This window comes from Macaca mulatta, chromosome 3 (genome assembly GCF_049350105.2).
Source record: "Macaca mulatta isolate MMU2019108-1 chromosome 3, T2T-MMU8v2.0, whole genome shotgun sequence".
Lineage (NCBI taxonomy): Eukaryota > Metazoa > Chordata > Mammalia > Primates > Cercopithecidae > Macaca > Macaca mulatta.
The window spans coordinates 80,769,561-80,796,933 of NC_133408.1; the positions used below are offsets into that span (position 1 = coordinate 80,769,561).

Below are 27,373 nucleotides of genomic sequence, written 5' to 3' on the forward strand. Positions count from 1 at the left end.
CTGAAAATGATGAGCGAAGTCAGAGGACAGACACTATCTGGCTTTAAAACATACTATACAGCTGCAGAAACCAAGGCAACATGATGTTTGGGGACAGATAGACATGCAAATCAATGGAACAGAATAGAGAACCCAGGAATAGACTTACCCAAATATGCTCAACTGATTTTTTGGCAGAGGCGCAAAGATGATCCAATGAAAAAAGAATAGTCTTTTAAAAATGGTGCTGGGGGCCAGGCATGGTGGCTCATGCCTGTGATCTCAGCACTTTGGGAGGCCAAGGCAGGTGGATCACCTGATGTCAGGAGTTCAAGACCAGCCTGGTTAACATGGTCAAACCCCATCTCTATTAAAAATACAAAAAATTAGCTGGACGTGGTGGTGGGTGCCTGTAATCCCAGCTACTCAGGAGGCTGAGGCAGGAGAATCACTTGAACCAGGGAAGGGTAGGTTGCAATGAGTCGAGATTGTGCTACTGCACTCCAGTCTAGGTGACAGAGCTAGACTCTGTCTCGGAAAAAAAAAAAAAAAATGGTGCTGGGAAAACTGGATATTGATATGCAAAATAAATAAACAAATAAACCCCAACACATACCTCACACTTTATACAAAAATTTCCTCCCAGGGATTTAAAAGCCGAGTTTCATTTAAAATCTTTTGGCCCGGCATAGTGGCTCACGCCTGTAATCCCAGCACTTTGGGAGGCCGAGGCGGGCAGATCACTTGAGGTCGGGAGTTCGAGACCAGTCTGACCAATATGGAGAAACCCCGTCTCTACTAAAAATAACAAAAGTTAGCCAGGCGTGGTGGCACACACCTGTAGTTCCAGCTACTCGGGAGACTGAGGCAGAGGAATCGCTTGAACCCAGGAGGCGGAGGTTCCAGTGAGCCGAGATTGCGCCACCGCGCACCCGCCTGGGTGACAGAGTGAGACTCCATCTCAAAAGAAAAATTGCAGATTGAAACATTCAGATACCTACATACAGGGTCTGTATGGATGCTAACTTAAAAACTCTTCTTACAGAGACATTTCCATGGACATCCTCATGCTTCTTCTGCTTTTGGGTATAATGTATGGGAGGTTTTCTCAAGATGAATACTCCCTCAATCAAGCTATCCGGAAAGAATTTACAAGGTAGGAGGTTTGGGTAACTCCTCTAGATCTGGGGCCATTGCACTAGTCCATAGCCTGTGTGCACCTTCCCCATATTTCACAACCCACGTATGAAATATAAGGAAGGTTGTCACAATTACCCTGGTATTAATAAAACCCCCTCCATTCGCAGACTTTGGATACATTCTTAGCATTTTCTTTGGGGTAAATAGTGAAACGAGGATATTTCAAGGAATTTTAAGTTCTGCACCAAAACAGGGTCTTGCAGTTTCTTTTTTGCTGGAGACATCAGTTTTCTGCCAAAGCCTATGGTTGCAGTTCATAATAACTGACATTCAAGTTCAAACAGTTTCTTTTTTTTTTCTTGGGTTTTTTTTTTTTTTTTTTGAGACAGAGTTTTGCTCTTGTCACCCAGGCTGGAGTGTAATGGCGCGCTCTCAGCTCACTGCAATCTCCCAAGTTCAAGCAATTCTCCTGCCTCAGCCTCCCAAATAACTGGGATTACAGGCATGTGCCACCACGCTCGCCTAATTTTTTTGTATTTTTAGTAGAGATGGGGTTCACCGTGTTGGTCAGGCTGATCTTGAACTCCTGACCTCAAGTGATCCACCCGCCTTGGCTTCCCAAAGTGCTGGGATTACAGGTGTGTGCCACTGTGCCCGGCCTTCAAACAATTTCTAACACCTCTCAAGTTCTTGATCATTTCTCCAGTTACTCATTTGCTACTTCCTCCTTCTTTCTATAAGTAGTAGATGCTGACCATAGGTAAATCTAGCAGAACTGAAAAGTGAAAAGCAGAAAAATTTCCGTGATGCCACCAGGCAGAGGCAAGCATGATAGCATTTTGTTGTGTCCTATTTCTTTTCCATGTCTCAGTGCTTCTAAAATTGGGATGCATATTGTCACCAACAGGTGCATTTAATGTAGTCTTCCTTTTTTGTTGAGAGTTGTTCTTGAATCCATGGTTAGGCTTTATTTTTACCTGCCACAAATAGTCAGTCTGATAGTCCTTTCAAGGCAGTGTGGCTTTGAATTCTAAAGTGCATGATATGAAATAATATTGGTTCTTCGCTATGATTGCAATGCTGGTAAATACAATAATTCAGTGTGTTCCAGGAGTTACCTTATTTTACTCTGGTGAATATTTAAAGACGCATTTATGCAACAGCTCTATGAGTGTGTTGCCTTTGACTAAGTAATTCAATTTGATATAAATACGTTTTGGTGAGATTTTTTGGCAGAAGTGAGTGGCTGGAAAGTCCATTTAATTTTTATCAATTATTTCAGAACACATCTATCTTTAGTTTTTGTAAGAGAGAGGGTTATTCATATGCAGCAAGATAATGGCTAATGGATATTGTCCCCTTTGTCAGCGTTGTGAACCACTCATAAGGTAAGTCCTGGAAGTCCCAGTGCTATGAGTCTGGGTGTTCTGTAGCTCAGTAATCCAAGTTTTTTTGTTTTTGTTTTTGTTTTCTGCTGAGCATTCTAGTAGTGAAATTAAGTGGAATTTTCTGCCTCCTCATTTGTGAAACAAGCAGTTATTTCCATCCACGACCAACTTTTCAGCCCTCCTATCTGTGCAAGTGCAAGCCTGTGCCAGTAGGTGGCGCTGTGTGCAAAACAAAGTGATAATTTGGTCCTCTCTGAAAATGGAAATCTAAACATGAAAAACCTCTGACTTTTGCTAGTTTATTTTTTATCTCACATTTCACAAGTCAACATCATTTGCCATATTTCTCATGTGAATTGTTGCTTCTTGATAGTCAAATCAGAAATATCGCAGCTGAGATAATATTTGTGAGATCTTAGGTGCGGATGAGATTGATGTGCCCACCTCCACAACTCCTGTGGATTTGCATAGACCTTATGTTTCCCACAAGGATGCAAAAGCCCACTGCCTCTGGGTGCTCTGGCCACCAGGCAGGGATATTTGTGTGTCCCAGTTGGTAATGGAATGTTTAAAGTGGACCCTCTCCATCTTACCACCTAGCCCCCAATACCTAATCCTGAAACATCAACAACTGAGGGTTTGGCATTTACTAGCATTCCAGATAGAGAAGCTAAGTAAGCCCAGGAGGGGAAATGGATGAAACAGAGTTCAGAGATCAGGGCCTCAACTCATGTTTGGTTGCTAGGTGACTCTGGCAAGTGCTTGGACTTAGCACCTTCATCTGTAAAGGGAGGGAACTGGACTACTGAGTACTTATGTCTTAAGAAGTCATTGCATTCTTGGATTTCGCCATATTTAAGTTGTATTTGAAGTGTTTCTGGACTTATGAAATACTTCATGAAATTCCAAAAAAAAAATACATAAAACAAAAAATAAACCAGCAAATAAAGCACCAATCAATGAAGCAAGCGTTCTATCCAAGTGCCATAAATGTAAGCAGCTGGTTTTATCTTTTGCATTGTTTAGCCAGCTTTGTGGGCTTATTTTATGTAATTGTGGTAATTAATACAGACAGGGCCAGAATACTCCTGGCTCATTGGGTTCACTACCTGCACTTTGGATGTGCCAGGAATGAGGCGTGAGATGTCTACAGTCTGGCCATTGGGTGCTTTGGGTTATTTTCAGGGCTTTTTTAGTTTCTTGATGTTATTCCAATAGGGAAGCAAGTGTCAAGAAGTGATACCATTTCCCCGAAAGTGGTACAAACTCAGCATGGCTATAATGTCTATACTTTATTCTTTAAAAACACAGAATATGGAGCATATTAGTTGCTACAAATGTACAATGTTTGTCTGTCAAACCATCTTGCTTCCCACAGCAGAAGCTCAACACTTTCCTCTGTTGAAAACTCACCTCCAGCCATCCTTTGCCTCTTTCCTACCCTCCCGCCCTTTCACTGCATCTCTCTGCCCCCTGGTTCATTCATTCTTTCCTTTGGCATGAATATTTGCAGAGACGTATCTGCTCACCTTATGCCTCCCACCTCTGTCTCCATCTGTGTTCTCCTTTCCTGATGCCTCTCTGTTGCTTCATTCCATCCTCCGGGTGCTCTGGCAGGCCTCCAACTTGCTCTGCATTTGATAGTTTGACAAAACTTGTAGAGAAGTCCAGAGTTAAGAACCAGTACCCAATAAAAGACCTGCAAAGATTAAGTTCTAGAGATGTACAAACCAATAAAGATCAAATACTTGAAAGGATAAGAGATCATTTCTTTGTAAGAAAAAGGAAATAAAACCAGTCAGATAAATTAATTCACTAGACTTTTACTCATACATGCTATCGAAATTTTTTTTTTTTGAGACAGAGCCTCACTGTTGCCCAGGCTGGAGTGCAGTGATGTGATCTCGGCTCACTGCAGCCTTTGCCTCCTGGGTTCAAGGAATTCTCCTGCCTCAGCCCCCCAAGTAGCTGAGACTACAGGCGCACATCACCATGCCTGGCTAATTTTAGTGTTTTTAGTAAAGACGGGGCGTTAGCCATATTGGCCAGGCTAGTCTCCAATTCCTGGCCTCAAGTGATCTACTCACCTCGGCCTTCCAAAGTGCTAGGATTACAGGCCTGAGCCACCGTGCCCAGCCATATGGAAATTTTTGAACACATTTATAGTATATACAGATTATTGGTTGAGGCTACTGCATCTCTTTATTACTGTATATACTGATGACATTTATTTGTCTTTGATTTTTTTAATATTGTCCAATTAGTGTCATGACTATCAGGTTTTAAAAAAACTTTTTCTAAATTATCTGCAAAATTATAGCATTTGCCAACCAATTTCTATGGTGTAAATCTTCCCAGCATGGTTTTTTTGTTTTGTTTCATTTCGCTTTGTTTGTTTGTTTGTTTTTTGATGAAGGCTCACTCTGTCGCTGAGGCTGGAGTGCAGTGGCATGATCTTGACTCACTGCAACCTGCGCCTCCTGAGTTCCAGCCATTCTCCTGCCTCAGCTTCCTGAGTAGCTGGGATTACAGGCATGCACCATCACGCCCGGCTAATTTTTTGTATTTTTAGTAGAGATGGAGTCTCATCATTTTGGCTAGGCTGGTCTCAAACTCCTGACTTCAGGTGGTCTGCCTGCCTCAGCCTCCCAAAGTTCTAGGATTACAGGTATGAGCCACTGTGCCCGGAACCACCATGGTCTTTTACACCACCAGTGTGACATCACTGAACATGGAGTTGGCAGGAGTTGTGCAAAACTGGCTCTCACAATGAGAGTCAGCTCCAGGCCTGCTGTCTACAGCCCAGCTTTGCTCTCAGGCCTCGTTTACCAAAGCCATGGCCATCATCTGAATGACTCACAGTGTGTTCATTCTTTGGAGTAATCTGGATCTGGTGCTTGACCAGGCATTCAATTGTGTGTACTTCTTTCTAACCTCTTCTCACCTTAGGACAAAATTCCTTTTCCCGAGAACTATTTTGGTCTCCCCTTTTTGTGGAGAGAAACCAGGATGAAACAGCCACATCAGAGCCATTTCTGTTTGCTCAGGGCATGTTGATGAGCACCCCATCCTTTCCATTCTTCAGTGACTCTTCATGGGAAGCCATGTATGAGAAAGGTTTTTAGAGTTAGGTGAGAGGTACTTTGCTTTCTCTCAGGAACACTTGATTTTATTCTTTTGCCTCTGGCTGTAGCTCAGAGCCAAATGTACACCCTGCCGCTGCCGTGTGCAGCCTTGGCCTATGCATGTGGCTTTATGGCAGTGTCTGAGCAAACTAAAAATGATAAATTTTGTTCATTTGACATTATTTCAATGCTCCTTTAAATCAGTTCCTTGGTGGAAAAAAATGAAGCATATTTGTAAGCATAATAAAGAAGTTAATTGGAAAGAAAACAGACTAGTGTTTGTTCCAACACTGCACTTCCTCTGTGCCTTCACATCTGCCACTCACAGTCACACGCTGCGCCCAGTCGGCAGTCAGTGCAGAGAGAGGACTGGGTCTTGGTCTGGGTGTCCCAGAGCCTCCCCTGTCTACCCTAGCCCCGGTGCTCCCTCTGCACCAGCCCTGTGGCCCCCACACCTTCCCACCCTTTAGGCTTGTGGAAGCCCTCGCCGTCCCCTCTGCCTGGAATACCCTCCCTCAGATGACCACGGGCTCCACCCTCACCTTCAGGTCTTTGCTGGACGTCACCACCTACTGAAGCCTTCCATGGCTGCTTGAACACCTGCTCACCCCACCACTTGCCTGTCTTTCCTGCTTTTTTTTTTCCCTCCTTCATATTTGTCACAGCATAGTATATGTTTGCTTATTTATCTTATTTGTTGCCTGTTTCCCCATAGGAGGGCAGATAATTGATTTTCTGTTTCCCAGTGCCTAGAAGAGTGCCTGACACCTAGTAGTTGCATGGTAATGTTTGTTGAGTGACTGACTGAGTGAGCAAATGAACAAGTGCTTCATCCACCATTCTCTCTTATCTCCTGCTACTAAGGAGCAAAGTGAGTTCTAGGGTTTCACGCTTCACGCTGCAGGCAGCTTTAGTTTAATTCCTGCGGAGTACCTGAAATCTGAATGAGAGAAAAATTGGCAAGGAAACATGCTTTTTTTCTCACGTTTAAATGTTCTTGTTGATGCAGAAGCAACTTTTTATTTTTGTTCTTGCATTAAGAAATGCCAGAAACTCCTTTGGTGGCCTGAGAAACATCACTGACTGGTGGGACTGGAGTCTGACCACACTTCTGGACAGCCTGTACCCGGGAGGCTCCCCAACAACCCGTGTGCCGGGGGCTCAGGTGAGCTTTCCATCTCCTCTTCATCTCAGAAAAGCCATCTTGAAGTGGGTGAAACAGTCACTAATACTGAACTGCAGCACTGCGTAGGTTCTTGAATGAGCATGCAGGTGTAAGGCCAGTGGCTCTCCAGCGGGTCCCAGCAGAGCATCCTGTTCCTTTCCTGCCGGAACCTGTTGGCCCCATCCCATTACACCCTGCTGAGCTGCACAGGGGTTCTCCAGATTCCTGTGCTTCCTAGGCCTGAGATAGACACAGGGGCTATGGCAGAGCCTCAGGAGCCCTCAGGCTGATGGGGTGCGAGGTCAGGAAATAGAAGATTCTAGTTCCGTGTGCTAACTACCCTGACAAGGAAACACAAGAACCACACCAAAACAGAGGAAGTGCAAGGAAGCTTCCAGAAAGAGGTGAGGCTGATCCCAAGTTCTGAAAAGTTAATATGCATTTTGCATAATCCCATTCCTTGCTCATCTTTTATTTTCAACCCCTTTCCCACGTTTAAAAATGAAATACACTGGGCACGGTGGCGCACACCTGTAATCCCAGCACTTTGGGAGGCCGAGGCAGATGGATCACGAGATCAAGAGTTCGAGATCAGCCTGGCCAACATGGTGAAACCCTGTCTCTACTAAAAATACAAAAGTTAGCTGTGTGTGGTGGTGCATGCCTGTAATCCCAGCTACTTGCAAGGCTGAGGCAAGAGAATTGCTTGAACCCAAGAGGTGGAGGTTGCAGTGAACCAAGATCATGCCACTGCACTCCAGCCTAAAAATACAAAAATTAGCCGGGCATCGTGGCACGTGCCTGTAATCCTAGCTACTTGGGAGGCTGAGGCAGGAGAATTGCTTGAAACCTGTGGGTGGAGGTTGCAGTGAGCTGAGGTCACACCACTGCACTCCAGCCTGGGTGACAGAGCTTTTCTCTGTCTCTAAATTTAAAAAAGAGAGAGAAATATATTTATATATTTGTCCACATTCCTTGAGCAGTTTATTTCTAATTTTATTTTGTTGTATTCTATATAGTCTCTTGGGTTTATGATGCTGGAGAAACTTTCAAAAAAAATAAAAGAGAGCATTCTCGTGTGATGCAAGTTACGGACATCATTTGAATGTTAACTCTTTTCCAGGACAAGCCTGGGGAGGTTGTTGCTGCCTTCTTAGAATGTTGGTTATATCCCTAAAATGGTGTTGGAAGGAAAGTAAAACTCTGACCTCTATGGTAGCAGGTGGAGTTACCCAGAGCATCCCCACGCCTTCTGAGCGTGGCTTGATGAGGAGGTTTGAAGTCCTCAGCACACCCAGTCCTCATGATCTTTTTTCTCCTTTCAGCCTGGAGCTCTTGGAGGAAAATGCTATCTAATAGGCAGTTCTGTAATTAAGCAACTAAAAGTTTTTCCTAGCCATTTATGCAAGGTAAGATGTTCCTTTTCCTTTTGCTCCCAAAAATAAATGGAACTAGAGAAGTCTAAGCAATATTGGGGCGGGACCCTGGCAGATCATTTGAACTTCTCGGAGAGTTCGGTGGTGATTGGAATTGGCAGTGCCGGGGCTGGGGAGAGGGCGAGCCTCGCCCTTCCTTCCTTACCCCTTATGAACCCTTTCCCAAAGCCTCTTCCTTGGCGTTCTGCTGCAGATTTATTAAATTCACTCTTTGGCCTTAGAGGCTGGCATTCTAGGCAAAACTAGGATTTTTAATCAAACAATCTAAAAATAGAATATTCACATATCCTTTTCTAATGGGGAGGGTGTGCCCTCCCCATTAGAAGGATGGGCATTTTACCTGGCATCTCATGATGGGGAAGTCTTCAAGTGCTCTAAGCCTTAGACCCATACACACCTCAGACGCCAACCTTCCATGGGTAGAACCTTGATCCTGTAGCTTGAGCTAGAGTCTGTAAACCACGAAACAGGCTGCAGAACGATCCTATGAGGAGAGAAGGGCACCAAGTTGCAGGACAGAGCAGGTGTTCACAGGCGGCCAGGCCTGGAGATCCCGGATTGCAGGTGGCCTTGGGAATAGCATCTGTGTCTTCTTCTGACTGCTGGTTTGTTCTACAGCCTCCCAGGCCATTTTCAGCACCCACTGAAGACTCTATTCCTACATGTAGCCCCAAAGGTGGAGGCCCTGAGAACCCCTACCTGATAGACCCAGAGAACCAAAACAAGACCCTGAATGGTCCCAGGGGCTATGGGGCAAGGAAGGACTGTGTGCTCAGCCTGGGCAGAACAAGGTCAGTGAGATTCAAAGGGCCGGTGCTCATCCTGCCTGCTGCCGCCACTCCTGCTCGGGTGCCTGCTGGACGCGGTGCATCTGCAGCAGGTGCAGCCTCCTGACAGGCCCGCGAGGTCAGCGCACCACTGCCAGGAGCTCCAGCAAGACTTGTCATTGTTGTGAATGATAGAAGCGTCACACAGGCTCAGGCCTTCATGTGGGAGAGCACAGAGCAAACGTTCTTTCAAAAAGTGACTGCTAGAACATCTGGAGCTCATGGAATATAAGGAGCATTTGTTGCGTGCTGACCTTGTGCCACGCTGGGTGTTTACGGTCTCATTTAATCCTCACCCAGCTCTGTGGAGTAGGCCCCGTGCTACTTTTCCCACGTCCTGAGGGTGAGGGGTGGAGGTTCAAGTGCGTAACAAGCACGACCCCATGTTGCAGCTAGGTCTGAGGTCAAGCTGCCTGCCCCATCCAGCCAGGCACACTGTTGCCCACAGCCGCCCGGGGCTCCCCGAGCAGCATGCACCTCACACTGGGTTGGAGCTGTGCTGACCCAGTAGTAACACGGATGGTCTTAGACCAACGGGGAGCTCTAGACAGTTACAGTAATGTGTGCCTTTGAGTAATACTCTTTAAAAAGGAAATGATTTAATTGTTACTAAATACAAATTAGTATTTAGTAACTGCCTTCCCCCAGCTTGTCTGTTCCAAACAATGGGGTCTCTAGAAAAAAAAGAATAAATGAATATTCTAGAGTCCCTGGGGAGAGACACTGGGCATCTCTGCCTCACATGGGGTGGGGTGGGGTGGGAAATTGAGGCCTCCGTTCTCCAGGTCCCTCCTGCCTGAGGGTCCCCTGAGCTGCTGCAGGGAAGAGGGTGGGGCAAGGAGAGAGGACAGAGGGCTATTGATGAGGTCCCTTAGATACAGAGGGCCATCTGTCCTGCTCCTTGAAGCCCCAGGCACTGTGTGTCCTTGCAAAGTCTTGCATGGGGTGTTCCCAGCATGGGACCTGCAGCTGGGAGCCTCAGTGGACTTCTGCGCCTTCCTCCCTGCCCTGCCCTACCCCAGTGTGTGCTGCTTTACAGGCCCGAAGCCCACACAGCCCTGTCTCGACTCAGGGCCAGCACTTGGATTGACCACAGCACCAGGGCTGTGTCTGTGCACTTCACCCTCTATAACCCTCCAACCCAACTCTTCACCAGCGTGTCCCTGAGCGTGGAGATCCTCCCTACGGGGAGTCTCGTCCCCTCATCCCTGGTGGAGTCATTCAGCATCTTCCGCAGTGACTCAGCCCTGCAGTACCACATCGTGCTTCCCCAGGTGAGCTGACCTGTCTCTTGGGCCTACTGGAGGTGCACAGAGAGATGGGGCTTCACCTGGGCTGGGCTTCTCCACCAGACAGGACTAGTTCCCTACCCATCCACCCACCCCTCCCGTCACACTCTTTGTCACATCTTCTTCATGTGGCAGGCATCACATTAAGTGCTGGAGCACGAGACGAAGAAGACCCCCAGTGGGGAGACCAATCCTCACATGTGTGGCAAGGGCAAATATAGAGCTGTCTTGAGGTACCAAATTCATCACGGGGGAATTGGGCCTGATATTTAGATTCCCCCGGGGGTTTAGCTCAGGCTGCTATAACAGAATAGCCTACGCTGGGTGCTTTGAAAAGAGAGACATTTATGGCCAGGCGTGGTGGTTTACGCCTGTAATCTCAGCACTTTGGGAGGCCAAGGCAGGCAGATTACAAGGTCAACAGTTCAAGACCAGCCTGGCCAATATGGTGAAAACCCATCTCTACCAAAAAATATATATATATATGAAAATTAGCCGGGCGTGGTGGCATGCGCCTGTAATCCCAGCTACTCGGGAGGCTGAGGCGGGAGAATTGCTTGAACCTGGGAGGCGGAGGTTGCAGTGAGCCGAGATCGCGCCACTGTACTCTAGCCTGGGCGACAGAGCAAGACTCCATCTCAAAAAAAAAAAAAAAAAAAAAAGAACATTTATTTCCCACACTCCCAGAGGCTGGAATTCCATGATCAAGATCCCAGCCTGGTCAAGTTCTGGCAAGGGCTCTAGTCCTGGGAGATGGCCACCTTCTCACGGTGTGCTCACAGAACCTCTTCTTTGTGGGTATACACAGGGAAAGAGAGCAAGAGAGAGCCGTCTAGGGTCTCTTTGTGTAAGGACACTAATCCTATAGGACCAGGGCCCCAGTTAACCTTGATTACTTCCTTATAGGCCCCTTCCCCACATATATCCACACCAGGAGTTAGGGCTTCCACCGGCGAATTCAAGGGAACACAAAACTTCAGTCCGTAGTACCCAGGGTCTTGGTGAGATGGAATATGTCCACATATCTTCACTGAACAATCCAAAACATCAGAAGTCACTCTGAGTTATTCCTTGGGAACTTTCCTGATTTTCTGCCTGTAGCTGACTTTTCTGCTATGAAGAACTAAGTCCTGCTGACTCTTCAGGTCAAGGTTACTTTGCCTTAGGAGTGAAGAGAGGGGAGTCCCAAGAGGTTTTAGACTCTAGGGACTGTTCAGTGACCCAGTAAAGGCTGTGATTTGCGTAGAGCTCAGCTCGCGCTGGAGTGGGTGGAACGGAGGGTGGGAGCCTGGGCCACTGGTCAGAGTCTGCCTGGGGGAGACACGTGAGGCACTTACCTTAGGCATCCAATTTAAGGGGCATCGCAAATACTTGGTAATCATGGCAATCAGTATTCTGGTGCAATATTTATAAACATCAGAATTCATATTAAAACATCATATTGGACAAAATATGGCAATTGTAGACAACGGCAGGATCAGTTTTCCTGATAATTTCTTTGCTTCAGGCTCCAATAGAGAACAGCACAGCACTGCTTTTAAACACCTTGCAGCACCCAAAAGTGAACCCTGCTCTGATTATGTGTGTAGCTCCTTACAGCAGGCCAATGGGACACAAGGCACATAACTCCAACAGAGGACAGAGAAGATGCATAAAGCCATGCTGATGTGCTTCAGTTACTTGCAAATCCATAACTAAATTTGAGTTTGGGTTAGTGATTGAAGGCATGAATCAACAGGTAACTCACCAATGGAGAGAGAACCACGTAGAGAACTTTAAGAAAGTGCTTATAAGGGAGCTTTAAAAGAAGGCTTTACTTGGCTGAGAAAACTAATATATATGTATATATAGTTCGTATGTTATCTATTTCACATGTACACAGAAACTAACTCTTTTGAGTGGTGCCAAGGAAGGCCTGGAGGATCGGCATGGCGGTCGGGAGACCTAGTGGCTGTAGATGCCCGTATTCCATGCTTTCCCTGAGTGCAGAGACCATCTCGGGTTCTAACCCCTGGCATGGAGTTTCTGTGAGTGCTTGACTGGTGGAGAGGCACCAAACCACCCCAAGTGCCTACCGAAGAGCAAGTTTAGGATTAAACCTCTGCAGAACAGGAAATGGGCTTGCATCCTGGGTACTCAAAGGTGATCGGCAGGGGAGCCGCTCACAGGTTTAGACCTTCAGAAAACAATTTATCAGCATTCGTGTTGATCTTGTTTGTTTACATTCTCTCCACCAGCTGGTCTTCCTGGCGCTCAGCCTGGTCCACCTCTGTGTTCAACTCCACCATATGATGGATAAGGGCTTCCTCAGCTACTGGCGAAAACCAAGGAACTGGCTGGAGGTAGCCTCTCTTGTGTCATTTTCTTTTGAAAAATAACAATAAACTGTGTATATCTTGAAAAAATAATTTAAATAAGAAATTGATGATGCACTAGCTACTGCTAACATTATTGCAGTTTTCTCCCTCTGTCGTGTTAATCTCAAAACAGCATTTGAGATCAGGCATCATTTAGTGTTGTTACAGTCACCATCATGTACCACACGAATTTCAGCCGAGGCGGTGGTCCCGTAAGATCATATGGTGCTAAGAAATTCCTGTCACCTAATGACATCTTGATTCTGACCCTGTGTAGGCCTAGGCTAAATATGTCTGTTTGTATCTTAGTTTTTACTAAAGAAGTTTAAAAATAAAAATTAAAAAAAAACTTTTAAACATAGAAGAAAGCTTTTGGAATTAGAATATAAGGAAAATATTTTTTGTACAGCTGTACAATGTGTTTGTGTTTTAAGCTGTGTTATTATAAAGTAAAAAGGTAAAAAATTAGTAAAAAGGGTTACAGTAAGCTAAGGTTATTTCTGAAGAAACAAAAATGTGTTTACAAATTTAGTGTAGCCTAAGTGTGCAGTGTTTTTAAAGTCTACATTAGCATACAGTAATGCTCTAGGCCTTCGCGTTCACTTACCACTCACTCACTGCCTCACCCAGAGCCATTTCTAGTCCTGCAAGTACCATTCATGGTAAGTGCTGATACAGGTGGACCATTTTTTACCTTTCGTAGTATATTTTTACTGTATCTTTTCTATGCTTAGATATATTTAGATACACCAGTACTTACCATTGTGTATGATTGCCTACAGTGTTCAGTACAGGAACACGCTGCACAGGTTTGTAGCCTGGGAACAATAGGCTGTCTCATATAGCCTAGGTGTGTGGGACTGTCTGTGTTTGTGCAAGTGCACCTTATAATGTTACCCCAAGGACAAAACCGCCCAGCGATGCATTTCTCAGAAGGCATCCCTGTCGTTAAGCAACGCATCACTGTAACTTACAATGCATGTCACATGGGGTGCCAGGTAAGCCCTTCCTCAGGAGCCATCTGAGGGCCTTTCTCTTGGATGTTGCAGCTCTCCGTGGTTGGAGTGAGCCTCACCTACTATGCAGTTTCCGGCCACCTTGCTACTCTTGCTGGAGACGTCACTGACCAGTTTCACAGAGGACTTTGCCAAGCCTTTATGGACCTCACCCTTATGACATCATGGAATCAGGTACATAGTGTGCTTAGGGCCATACAGATAGAGGCCATGCACTGTGATGCCATCCAAAAGGCAGAGGTCACACAAGCTCTAGAAGGTGCGAGATAACAGATTTGTTCCATATTGAGAGATGATGCTCTGAGCTGGCAGATGGGACTGGCCAGGACAGTCAGTGAAGGGCCTGGAGAACTTCAGACGTGCTTTGAACACTGGGGTGTGTGGATTCTGCGTGGAGCAGAACTCAAGAGCCTGGAATTTCCCCAGTGCTTCCAGGGGACCGTAAGGGGCACAGGAAGCAGGTGTTGATGCAGTGTGGAGAAAGGAGGCTAGCGCTGACTTGCTTAGACACACTATTTTCTCTCTTCGTCCTGGCGACAGTCATAAATGCAGGCAGTATTAGCCACTCTGCAAGTGAAGACACCAAGGCTCACAGAAAGCATCAGGTCCCTCAACAGAGGGAAGTCTGGTTTCAAAGTCCCTGCACCTCCTTCCCCTAGGCAGCCCTTCCTGCAGGGAATGGTTCCCCACAGGATGGGAGCTCCTACCAGGAGGAGCAGGCAAATGAGCACAGATGGGACTGGACGAGCCCCGGGGAGGGGGCCCATGAGACGGGGCAGGATCCCCCCACAACAGTATGGGACGCTGCCGTGCTGTGGTGGTGGAAGATGAGCCCACATATTCTGCTTCCTTACCCTGCTGCCCTCAGAACTAGCCCCTCCCCTACCCCCCTTGCCCTCCTTTTCCCATTTAGAGGGCAGTCAAGGCCCCAGGGCCACCCCCAGGGCTGGGTGAGTCCTATAGCGACCTAGAGAACAAGGGCCAGTTCCCCTCCAGCTTCAGGCCCCTTCTCCCCACAGTCCATCCATCTCCCCCACAACCTCCCTCTCACCCCTTGGCTCCTGTCCTCTGTGTAAGGAGAACCACGCAGGATGAGGCTCATTTCCGCTACACTTCTGCGTCCTCCACCAGTGCCCCAGTCCCTGCCTCCTTTGCAGACTCTTACTTTGTTGCAAGTAAGAGAAACTCCCTAGGCTAGAGGAAAGAAACAGGTTCTAAAGGAGCCCAAGCGGAAGATTTGGCTTTTCTCCTGAAGTAAAAGAATACATGAGTCTGATGAAACAGAACACTTGCACATGCAAAGCAACTGTCACTCACAGATTGGCAGGGACATCAGAAGCCTGGGCTGCATGGTGAGCTGGTGCCCCCAGCTCAGGAAAGCTGACCAGGGTGGACAGAGTCCCGTCTGTGTGTGTCCCGACAGAGTCCCGTCTATGAGTGTCCCACTTGCACCAGTTCAGAGAGCCTGGAAAGTCGCCTGCCCTGAAGTTTCATAAGCTGGGGGAACATAACATGCTGTGCTAAAGTGTTAGAGGGCATCCTCTTCTCAGAGGAACATGACCAGAGCCCACGATGTTCCATGTAGTTCCTCCTTATCTCTGGATGTTGCATTCTTAGCAAATTCAACAGTTATTGTGAGAACTATAAGCAAGAAAAGGGGAAGAGGTGGCCTGGCCAAGGCCAACTAGGGACCTGTTCTGCAGGCACTTATCTGCATCTAATGAAATCTGCATTAAGCAATTATTTGGTTTACTGTCTTCCCCCACAAGGCTGGAAGCTGTAAAATAGAGAATGTATCTAGTTTGTTCACTACTGCTCACCTGGTACCAATATTAGGGCCTGATGAGGACTAACTGCTTAATTTATTGGCATCACTCTCTGGGACGGACAGCAGGCTTCCTGGTCTACCTTTTACAGTATAGCTCTGCTAGTCAACCCACTTCCTACTGTTACGTGGCTTACCCACGTAACTGTGGCCTTGCATGACCCTGGCGGCTGCAATGCCGACACACCTGGCACTGCCTAGCCTGTGCTTAAAGGCCCACAGATGGTGGCCGGCTTTCTCTCTCTCAGTGCACAGCTTACAAGAGCATCTGATTAGTCACTGATTGGCCAGCAGGTGTGGGCCTCAGGAAGGTGGGGCAGAGTGAAACACTTTGTAGGATGTTCTTTTCACCTGATGTGGCAGGAGAGGTTTTCTAGAAGCATGATTAGGGCAAACATGAATATGGTCTACATACTGACCTGGTGACCTGGAGTAAATAGCCTCCTGCTGACTTCTGGCCTTGGGAAGTGAGTTCATCCTTATATCCCTTTCTCCCCCTTGATGTCCTATCTTTCTCATTATGTTCCCTGCCCCTGCCAGAAAAACACGTGGGGAGAGTCCTTCTTCCCTGGGGATCCTGTCTAGGGCAGGTGCCAATTTCCAATTCCTCAATTAGCTTCTGAGAAGAGCCTACATGTACTGAGGTTTGCTCCTGCCAGGCACTGCCTAAATTCTATATAATCACGTGTATGTTAAGCTATCCCACCATCTAATGAAACAGGACTAATATGCCACCCTTCTAGACCGAGGCTCTGAAAGGTTAAGCAGCTGGCACAAGGTCACTCACATTGACATAGGAGCTGCACTGGAATTGGCCTCTGGTCTTGGGGTCCTGGGTAGCCGCATTCCTAAGCACAGAACTCTAATGCAATGAAACGGCCCTCTGAGGACATGTTCCACACTGTCCTGGCCCAGGAGTGCTCAAGGCAGGAACCTATATCTCACACCATTCAGTTCTATTGCTATGTTGCTGTGTGTTCAGGGCCAGCTTTTGGGAAATGTGCAGTGTAGACAATGTTTGTCCTCTGAGGTGCCCTCGTGTGCCCATCTCTGTTCTGGCACCTTGGCCTCTGCCCACACTATGGCTTTCCCTCCTGATTCCACTTCTGTGGGCACCTCTTGTGCTGTTCATCAAATTATTCTCTGTAGAGACAGTTAGAGGAATTTAGCTCTGACTTCGATGTAGGCTGCATCCCAGGTGCTGGAAGAACGAGTCATCTTCAAGATAAGCACAAGTGACTTTCTGATGATGGAATTTAACACCCAGAATTAAAGAGCTATGACTTGAGCATGTGAAAATGAAAATGCACAGGCTTTAGAGTCAGCAGACCTAAAACTCACTCCCAGCTCCGCTGTGACCATGTGCCATTGGGCAAGTTTCTTAACTTTCTTCAAGTCTTAATAACGTAGAACTATGATACACACCTCGGGGGTTTTGCCAGGATTTGAATGTGTGTGTGTGTGTGTGTGTGTGTGTCTGTCTGTCTGTGTATTTGTACATGCATATCCAAACATATCCTTGGAACAGCTTGGCACCTAGCAGATGTTCCATAATGAAAGTCCTAATAATGGTGAATTACTCAGGAGGCTTTATGGCATCCATCAGTCAGATGCGGGCAAGAAAGGGGCCCTTTCACTCTGTCCACAGAAGTTTAGAGCTGTGTTGTCCAATAGTCAGCACTATCCACAGATGGCTATTGAGAACTCGAAATGGGGATAGTCCAAACTGAGATGTGCTGTGGGTGTAAAATACTCACTAGACTTCATAAACTTAGTACAAAAATTAAAAATGTGCTGGGTGCAGTGGCTCACGCCTATAATCCTAGCATTTCGGGAGGCCAAGGCAGGCAGATTGCCTGACCTCAGGAGTTCAAGACCAGCCTGGGCAGGCCGGGCACCCAGGCTCACGCCTGTAATCCCAACACTTTGGGAGGCCGAGGCAGGCGGATCATGAGGTCAGGAGATCGAGACCATCCTGGCTAACGCAGTGAGACCCCATCTCTACCAAAAATACAAAAAATTAGCCAGGCGTGGTGGTGGGCGCCTGTAGTCCCAGCTACTCGGGAGGCTGAGGCAGGAGAATGGCATGAACCCGGGAGGCGGAGCTTGCAGTGAATGGAGACCACGTCACTGCACTCCAGCCTGGGTGACAGAACGAGACTCTGTCTCAAAAAACAAACAAACAAACAAACAAAAAACCCAGCCTAGGCAACATGGTGAAATCCTGTCTCTATTAAAATACAAAAAGAATTAGCCGCTGTGGTGGCATATGCCTGTAGTCCCAGCTACTCATTAGGCTGAGACAGGAGAATTGCTTGAACTCACCAGGAGGCGGGAGGTTGCAGTGAGCTGAGATCCCGCCACTGCACTCGCACTGCAGTCTAGGTGACAGAGCGAGACTCCGTCTCAAAAAAAAAAGAAAAAAAATTAAAAATGTAAGATACCTCAATAATTTTTATGTTGGTTACATATTGACATGATGCTCTTTTATATGATTTGATATGAACTCATTTAAACAAAATATATTATAAAATACATTTACTCTGTTTAATTGTACTCTTTAAAACGTGGCTACTAGAAAATTCCACCCATAGCTTGCATTGCATTTCTCTTGGCTGGTGCTGGCTAGAGCCCTATTCATCCCCATTCTCCTATGTGTGGCCCTGCCTGCTCTGAAGGAACCCGAGCGGTGACAGCCACTCACAGCTTCTCTAGGTTTTGGTTGTCAGAAGTCATTGTTGACTTTGTCCCAGTTACTGAGGAAATAAAACAAACAGAAAACCTTGATTCATTGCCCATATAGATTTTAAACCATCCAGCTGTCATTTCTTTTCTCTTGACCTTACAATTTTGGTGAGAGCATATGAGATCATACACAGAAGTACTTTCCCCATGAGTCCCTGGTAGGGAGGGGAGAAGGGAGGAGCCTTCCTAGAGGCCTTGTGAATGTGGACGAGTCCAGGAGGCTGTTTGCCCCTGGGTCTGCCGTGCCTCCAGTTGTACTATGTTTGTCTGTTCACACTGTTTATCTGAGCCGTAGACTCTAGAGCTGTAAAAGGGGAGTACCTCCCATATTTGCGAGGATTACGTTTTTAAAAACCTACTTGGAAAGTGTTGGTGCCCTATTCTGTACATGTAACTGAGGGGAAGGAAATAAGCATGCACTAAATACTTCTCTGAGCCCCCTCCGTGGTAATGATTTTCTTATAGCCTTGTAGACTGCAGCGCAGACAGGGAGAACAGATGTGGGGTGGACAGAGTCCCATCTGTGTGTGCCTGCTAGACCTGCTCCATCCTGGTGTTCAAAGAAATGGCCAGGCCAGGCCGGGCGCGCTGGCTCAAGCCTGTAATCCCAGCACTTCGGGAGGCCGAGACGGGCGGATCACGAGGCCAGGAGATCGAGAGACGATCCCGGCTAACACGGTGAAACCCCGTCTCTACTAAAAAATACAAAAAAACTAGCCGGGCGAGGTGGCGGGCGCCTGTAGTCCCAGCTACTCGGGAGGCTGAGGCAGGAGAACGGCGTAAACCCGGGAGGCGGAGCTTGCAGTGAGCTGAGATCCGGCCACTGCACTCCAGCCTGGGTGACAGAGCAAGACTCCGTCTCAAAAAAAAAAAAAGAAATGGCCAGGCCAGAATTCAGAGCAGGACTTCTCAAAATGCGTTATGATTTGTATTTAGCCTTAGTTCCAACTCATTCTCCTCTGCAGACATCTGCACTTGATGTTCCTTGGAGACTCATGGGTCTATATAACATCATCAAATCCAATGAACTCTTTATGCACAGCTGACAGCTGTGAATATGTCTGCACCTTTCAGTGACTGGCATGACACACTGACTGCTCTGTTCTTCTGTCTTAGAGGGCTCGATGGCTCCAGGGAATCCTCTTATTCCTTTTCACATTAAAATGCATCTATCTTCCTGGCATTCGAAACACAATGGCATCCTGCTCCTCCATGACGCGCCACTCGCTCCCCAGCATCTTTGTAGCAGTGGTAAGAACTCTCCCCTTTATCATGTGATTTCCCTTGTAAATCATTGATCTGTGTACTCTTGTCAGCCTTTCTCAAGGGAAAAACAAACTGCTCTCAAGGTAAACACCGTCTAGAATTCCAGTCTTCTAACGCCTTACAGTTTTAGATAACTGATATCAATAGTTATATAGTAAGTTACGGTCATGACAACAATGATCGTGACTTATGAAACACTTGCTCTGTACTATACCTTACAACAGCATGTCATTATGACTAATATAAGTAGTTATTAACACCTACTGAGCTTTCGCTAAGTACCAGGAATGGCACTTTGGGCCTTTCATAGATTACTTCATTTAACTATCATAACCAAGATATCTATGGGCAGGCACGGTTCTTCTTAGAAGGTTCTCAGGTTTGCCTGGCTCAAACCCCAGGGCACAGCCAAGTCTTCATCCAGGGCTGGCCCTGAAGTCTGGTCTGGAGGGTGAAGCCCCACATCAACAGGTCTGGAGTACAGCTTGGAGCCCTGATGAAGTTCCTGGAGCGCTGTTGATTCCGATCTGGTCGCAGCAGGGAAAGAGCTTTGCTCCAACCTGACAGGCCCTAGTACAGCACAGAATTGCAATCAGGGCCAAGGGAGAGTCTTGGCCAAGTGCCCTGAGTTAGGAGGCTCTGACTGTCAGCATCCAGGCCACACAGGACACCGAGCCCAGGTCTCCTGCTCCAGGGAAGGGGTTCCCCAAACCTTATTCGCCTTGCAGTGGAGGAACACTCTCAGCAAACCAGCGCAGAGAGAACAAACCTGAGAGTCAGAGAGAGTGGCATTCGAACCCGGCTGTCCCACGCCCTAACTCACTGTTGTGAGCACCGACCAGTTGCCCAACCTCTGCCTCCAGAAGAAGCATTAACAATGTTTGCACTGAAGGTTATTGCTGGCCTTTGAGATTATATGTGTGTAGAATTTACGGAGCGATTGAACTAGTCATTATTGAGACCATTTACCAACATGCAAAAATGCTTTTATGTAAGGAAACAAAAGCCCAGAATATAAATAATTTATGTCCAAATTAAGTAGCAGAATTCTAACTGCAGCAAGTATAGATGCATAGGCATCAAGAGGAGACCGGGAGACCACACAGCTCAGTTTGTCCAGTTGTAGACTCATAGGTTGTGCTGTCTTTCTTCTGAGTTCCACTGATGTCTGATTTCACTTGTGGAGTAAGTAATACTAAAATGAGTCCCAGTGCATTCATAGGAGAGTCTTTGGGTACCTGTCCAGGGTTACACATGAATCCAGCAAGGACCCACACAGAACGCAGCCCGTGACTATAGCTGCAGCTGGGTAGGGCCTCTCTGCAGGCCCGTCCGCAGTTCTACACACACAGTCCCATGTGGACCTATGGGACAACCGCCTGATGGTCTGACATCCAGGCTGAGAAAATACTTGTCAGCACCAGAGCTGGTTGGAACAGATGGAGTGAGAAGCATGAACAATACCAATGACACAACCCCTTAGATCCCAGGCCAAGTTCCCAGTCTGTTAGAACAACCAGGACCATGAAACTTAACCTGAACCAAATTTACATCAAAATCGGAAAGCTCTCCTGATGCTTCCTAAGGGGTTTAGTTTACTAAGCTCTGGCCAGGTGCAGGGGACATAAAGATGATGAGGGAGCTGCCTCCTCATGGCAACCATGGCCTCCTAAGGGGCCCAAAGGCCAGGGGAGCAGGCTGCTTGTCACCACAGGAGAGGAGGCAGCTGAGGAGAGGAGAGTGGCACTGGCAGGAAGAGCCCTTGAAAGGGAGGAGGAGGACCAGCCACAGTGTGGGGGGCTGGTGGGGTGGGAGGAGGGAGGCCTGGGAGAGGGGTGAGAGGGCGACACCACCTTTTGGGTTCAAAACCAGGGATGACGTGGTTGATCCACACTCCCAAAACTGCCCCTCCAAGTTCGTCTCTATTTTCAACATTTGGAAGTTGAGTCTTCCACTCCTAAGAAGAGGTGATGAGGTCAGTGCTCTCTGGCTTTTCTTTCTGCAGCTGGCGGGGGCCCTGATGCTGGCTGCCCTCTCCCACCTGCGCCGATTTCTGCTCACTATGTGGGCTCTACCACCTGGTACCTTCACAGACGCCTTCCCCGGGCTGCTATTTCATTTTCCCAGAAGCCAAAAAGACTCCCTCCTTGGCCTTTCCAAGTCTGACCAGCGGGCCATGGCTTGTTACCTTGGCATCCTTTTAACAGTCTCTGCCACATTGTGTTTTGGAATGGTAAGTAAACACGTCCCCAACTTTCAAGTCATGGTTTGTAAAAGTTTCGTTTGCTGTTGGAGTGACACTCTGGTCCACGTAGACAGGGCCAGGCAACACAGGCCAGATCTCATGGTAATGAATCCCTGCCGCCCAGCTCACCTGCCCTGGGAGGTCAGGTCAGTCAAACACAGTTGGTTTGACTCTCCCTTACTCTAGAACAGTCCAGCACGACAGCAGCCACCCCAGGGTGCCACCTCCTCCAGGAAGCTTCCCTGGCCCCCTTCACCCTGCACTGAATCACATCATTTCTTGCTTTGAACTTCATCTGCAATCTCACACTGCCTCAGGGGTATCTGTTGCCTTTTCTCAGTCTTTCCATCTTATCAGAGTTGCACTCCCATCAGCCACCCTCCACTGGACGTGTTCTCCAGGCTAGGGGCCGAAGGAGGAACGGCTCCCTGTTTCACGCCCTCCTAGTGATCTGCCACTGGCAAATCTAGTCATGTCATACATGGCTTAAACTCCTTCAACGGAAGAAGAGCTTCTTCTTCCACACAGGGTCAGTGTGGTGTTCCCTCCAGAAGCTCTGCCAGCACCGATCCTCCCCTGGAGCCCCGAAGGCTCTGAGCATGCCTCCTCATTGCACCCATTGTCCTGTGCTGTTGGTTTTGGTCTCCTTTTGAACTGTAGCCACATTCCTAGCAGGCATATTGGTGTGCCTGCCTTTTAGAGTAGTAGTTTCTGACACATTGTAGAGCCCACTACAAGTGCAGTAAATTGAATATTCAAGCTTTGTAAGTGGATAAAAATTCTCTACAATCCTTAAAAGTCTACCGGTACTCTAGTTTAGTAGCTAGAGGGAAACTAAAAGTGATTGTTCATGTTCACACCTTGACAACACTCAGGCCCAAGCCCTTTGCTTTTATCAGTGATCCTAGCTCCCCACTCTTGCTCATCCATGAATGCATAAATCCATTGATCACCCATCCACCCACCTGCTCACCAAACTAGTTACCTGTCCACCCATCCATCCACCATCCATCATTTGTTCATTCACTCACTCATTCAACAAAAATCTAAAGAATGCCCATTATATTTAGGCAATAGCGAAACAAAGATAATAACTAGTTCCTGCCTTAGGGAGCTCACAGTCCAGAGGGGAAGACTGGCATATACAAACAATTATGGCGATTTTTATATTTTGAATACCGTTTTTAAATTGGATATGTGATTTATAAATATGTAGCTTCTCCTTTTATTCTCTTAACAGCATCTCTACGGAGCAGAAGTTGTAAATTTTGATAAAGGCCAGTTTTTCAATGTTTTCTTTTATGGATTTTGCTGTTGGTGCCCTGGCTCAAATGAATTGCCAAACCCAAGGTCACATATATTTTCTCCTATTATTTTCTTCTATAATTTTTTTCTTTTTGAGACAGAGTCTCACCTGTCATCCAGGCTGGAGTGCAGTGGCGTGATCTCAGATCACTGCAACCTCTGCTTCCCAGGTTCAAGTGATTCTCCTACCTCAGCCTCCTGAGTAGCTGGGATTACAGGCGTGTGCCACCACGCCCGGCTAGTTTTGTATTTTTAGTAGAGACAGGGTGGTCAGGCTGGTCTCGAACTCCTGACCTCGTGATCCTCCAGCCTCGGCCTCCCAAAATGCTGGGATTACAGACTGAGCCACGGCACCTGGCCTTTCTTCTAGAATTTTTATTGTTTTATGTTTTACATTTAGGTTAATCATGTGTTTTGAGCTAATTTTAATGTAAGATGTGAGGTATGGAACAGAGTTCCTGTTTTTTATAAATGAATATCCAATTATTCCAGCACAATTTTTTTACAGAATATTTACTCCATTGAATTGCAGAATCTAACTTGGAAGACTGAGATTATCAACGCAATGTGCATGCCTGTATGTGAAGTCTGTGTCTCAGTTTCCGTGTCCCCTGGTGAGCCATTCTGAGCTGTGGGTGAGCCTCAGGGGAGAGGCCTGTGCCTGTGCCTGGGAAACCAGAAAGGGTCTTGGGTTCAGCAACCTGTTGTGCCCTCAGCGTGTGCTCTATAAGCCTCCAGGTGCTTTTTTGTCCAAAAGCAATCAACTGTGTGTATCTATATCTGGGTTCTCTGTTCTACTCCATTGATCTTTCCTTTAGCCAATCCCACGAGGTCTTGATCACACTGTGGCAAATCTTAAAGTAGCATGGATGAGTCCTCCAGCTTTATTCTGTTTTGGTTGTAGCTATTCTAGCTCTTCTGCCTTTCAATGTAAGTTTTAGAATCACCTTGTTAGTATCTTTTTTAAAAATCACGTTGGTGTTTTGATTGCACTTACTGTGGAAGTATAAATCAAATTTGGGGGGAATTTTCATCCTAATAATATTACGTTTTTTCAATCCTAGAATTCTGTATTTCTCTCCATTTATTTAGGTAGCCTTTGATTTTTTTCTCATCACTGTTTTATAGTTCTCAGCATACAGATCCTACACAATTATAGGCAATTTTAAAGCCTAACTAGAAGTGTCCTCAAATAACAAGAAACTTAGATCAGAGACTCATTTATTCTTCCTAAGGAGACCAGGAAATCTTCACACAGCAGGAGAGGGAGCCTTGATAAGGAGTTCCACTCATGGTGACAACTGCTGAGAGCAGCATTTTAGACAGGGGGCATGCAGGAAGGGCCATGCTGGAGTTCTAGGTCAAGTGGAAAATGTGCTGAAAAGGATGGTTAGAGGCAGGAATGAAGGGCCTTGAATATCATGCTTAGGCACCTGGATGCTATCTTCTGAGACAGGCAGGCAATATTGCATTGAGGTCTCTGGGTGCAAGACTCAGGCCTTGCTATCCCCCGTGGCTGTTTTGCTGGTAAAGCCGGGAGGCTTCAGACTTACACACCAGTGGCCTACCCTTTCAGGCTCCTGAGCATCTTTGCAGAGTTCTGAAACTTTGTGAGGGGTTCGAGAGATTTGGGGACCAATCAAGAACACACATATGACCACAAGAGATGATAACACACACAAGCTTTATTTGGGTAATGTTTTGAAGTGTTTCCATGCGGGGGAACTCCCTCATGCCATGAAACAGTCCACAGGTTTACAGTGTAGGGGCCAAGAACAATCCATAAAGGAGGAAGAACAAGGGAGATCTCAGGGGAGAGGGGCAGCAGAGAGGGAGTTTACCCCTTAGAGGATGCTGCTTGGCAGCATGGAGGGGAGGCTCTGGGTCAGAAAGCTCCTGAGGCCAGTGGCGGCTTGAGGCCTTATAACCTTATCAGTGGGTAACTGCTGTCCCCTGAGGTTTTGCAGGGTGTGTAAAGCTGACAGGCTCTACGTGGCTAAAAAATTGTTTGGGTTATTTTTAAAATAATTGGATGTGTAAAAATTCGAATTTGGTGACAGTAGGCTTTTGAGCTAACAGCTTAGAGTCTGCAGTGAAGAAATAAAACACCTGGAGGCTTATAGAGCACACGCTGAGGGCACAACAGGTTGCTGAACCCAAGACCCTTTCTGGTTTCCCAGGCACAGGCACAGGCCTCTGCCCTGAGGCTCACCCACAGCTCAGAATGGCTCACCAGGGGACACCGAAACTGAGACACAGACTTCACATACAGGCATGTACATTGCGTTGATAATCTCAGTCTTCAAAGTGAGATTCTGAAAACAACCTTTATAATACAATGAATTTCCATTGCTGAGATCATCTTACTGCCATTTAGTTCAATTCAGGAGAGGTATTTTCCTGATTTTGCTTTTTTTTAACCAACAAATCACTATTTTACCAAAAGGTCATAAGGTAGCATCATCAGATATAATCTTCATTGTATAGATTATCACATTAACGAGGCTCTTTATTTAGGTTGCTAACATGAAATTTGTCTTTATTTTTTTCTTTTTCCTAGCTTAGAGGTTTTCTCATGACTTTGCCCCGAAAAAGAAAATATTTTCAAAGTAAATCTCTTGTGAGACTTAAAGATGTCACTGCTTATATGTGGGAAAAGACCCTCACCTTTCTGAGACTGGAAACACCAAAGCTGGAAGAGGCTGAGATGGTTGAGTATCATGTAAGCTGTGGGATCTTGGATTACTGAGTATGATAGCACACACTCAAGATGATGGTTTCATTGCAGAACTTTGCTGTCAGTTATCAAAGCATGAGTATGTTTCCATGCCAAATCTCATTGCAAAGCCACAGAATTAGTCTCAATCATAGTGCAACTCATGGAATTTTCCCTTGCAATTCTAAAACACTTTACAGATTACCAAGCACATTCTCCTGCATTAACTCACTATAGCCTTATAATGACCTGTACAGTTGGAAAGACAGAGTTTATGGTCTTCCCCAGGACACAAACATGCTGTATTCTGTCCCCTGAGTTAGTCATTTGCTTTTGGTGCCTACTATCAAACCCAAACTCCTATCCAAACCATGGAGCCTTAGGTGCGTTGTTTGAGTCGGTCACCCCAGACATGAATGTAAACAAATCAAACCAGGTGTTTGCACACTGAATACTCACTTTCTTCCATGGCTGATGTATTAGTTCGTTTTCACGCTTCTGATAAAGACATACCCCAAACTGGGAACAAAAAGAAGTTTAACTGGACTTACAGTTCCACAGGACTCGGGAGGCCTGAGATTCATGGTGGGAGGTGAAAGGCGGCGGCAGAAGAAAAATGATCAAGATGCAAAAGTGGGAACCCACTATAAACCATCAGATCTTGTGAGACTTATTCACTATCACGAGAATAGCATGAGAAAGACCAGCCCCTATGATTCAATTACCTCCCACTAGGTCCCTCCCACAACATGCGGGAATTCTGGGAGATACAATTCAAGTTGAGATTTGAATCAGGACACAGCCAAACAATATCATTCTGCCCCTGGCCCCTCCAAATCTCATGTCCTCACATTTCAAAACCAATTAATGCCTTCCCAACAGTACCCCAAAGTCTTAACTCATTTTAGCATTAACCCAAAAGTACACAGTCCAAAGTGTCATCTGAAACAAGGCAAGTCCCTTCTGCCTATGAGCCTGTAAAATCAAAACAAGCTGGTTACTTCCTAGATACAATGTGGGTACAGGTATTGGTTAAATACAACTGTTCCAAATGGGAGAAATTGACCAAAACAAAGGGATTACAGGCGCCATACAAGTCCAAAATCCAACAGGTCGATCAAATTTTAAAGCTCCAAAATGATCTCCTTTGATTCCAGGGCTCACATGCAGGTCATGCTGATGCAAGAGGTGGGTTCCCATGGTCTTGGGCAGCTCTGCCCCTGTAGCTTTGCAGGGTACAGCCTCCCTCCCGGCTGCTTTCATGGGCTGGCATTGAGTGTCTGTGGCTTTTCCAGGTGCACAGTGCAAGCTGTCAGAGGATCTACCATTCTGGGGTCTGGAAGATGGTGGCCCTCTTCTCACAGCTCCACTAGGTCCCTTCCACACTGCCCTAGCAGATGTTCTCCATGAGGGCCCCACCCCTGCAGAAAACTTTTGCCTGGGCATCCAGGCATTTCCACACATCTTCTGAAATCCAGGCTGAGGTTCCCAAACCTCAATTCGTGACTTCTGTGCATCCACAGGCTCAACACCACTTAGAAGCTGCCAA

General features: G+C 46.6%; 1 protein-coding gene across 1 annotated transcript in view; it reads left to right on the forward strand.

The window, feature by feature from the left end:
• PKD1L1 (polycystin 1 like 1, transient receptor potential channel interacting) overlaps window positions 1–27,373 on the forward strand; it is a 189,582-nt gene that overhangs the window by 134,473 nt on the left and 27,736 nt on the right. The window contains 10 exon segments of the mRNA XM_077998175.1: window positions 1,025–1,135; window positions 6,674–6,797; window positions 8,123–8,206; window positions 8,852–9,024; window positions 10,100–10,334; window positions 12,587–12,691; window positions 13,756–13,896; window positions 19,409–19,543; window positions 21,564–21,791; window positions 25,669–25,830. Of these exon segments, the coding sequence (XP_077854301.1) occupies window positions 1,025–1,135; window positions 6,674–6,797; window positions 8,123–8,206; window positions 8,852–9,024; window positions 10,100–10,334; window positions 12,587–12,691; window positions 13,756–13,896; window positions 19,409–19,543; window positions 21,564–21,791; window positions 25,669–25,830 (1,498 nt within the window).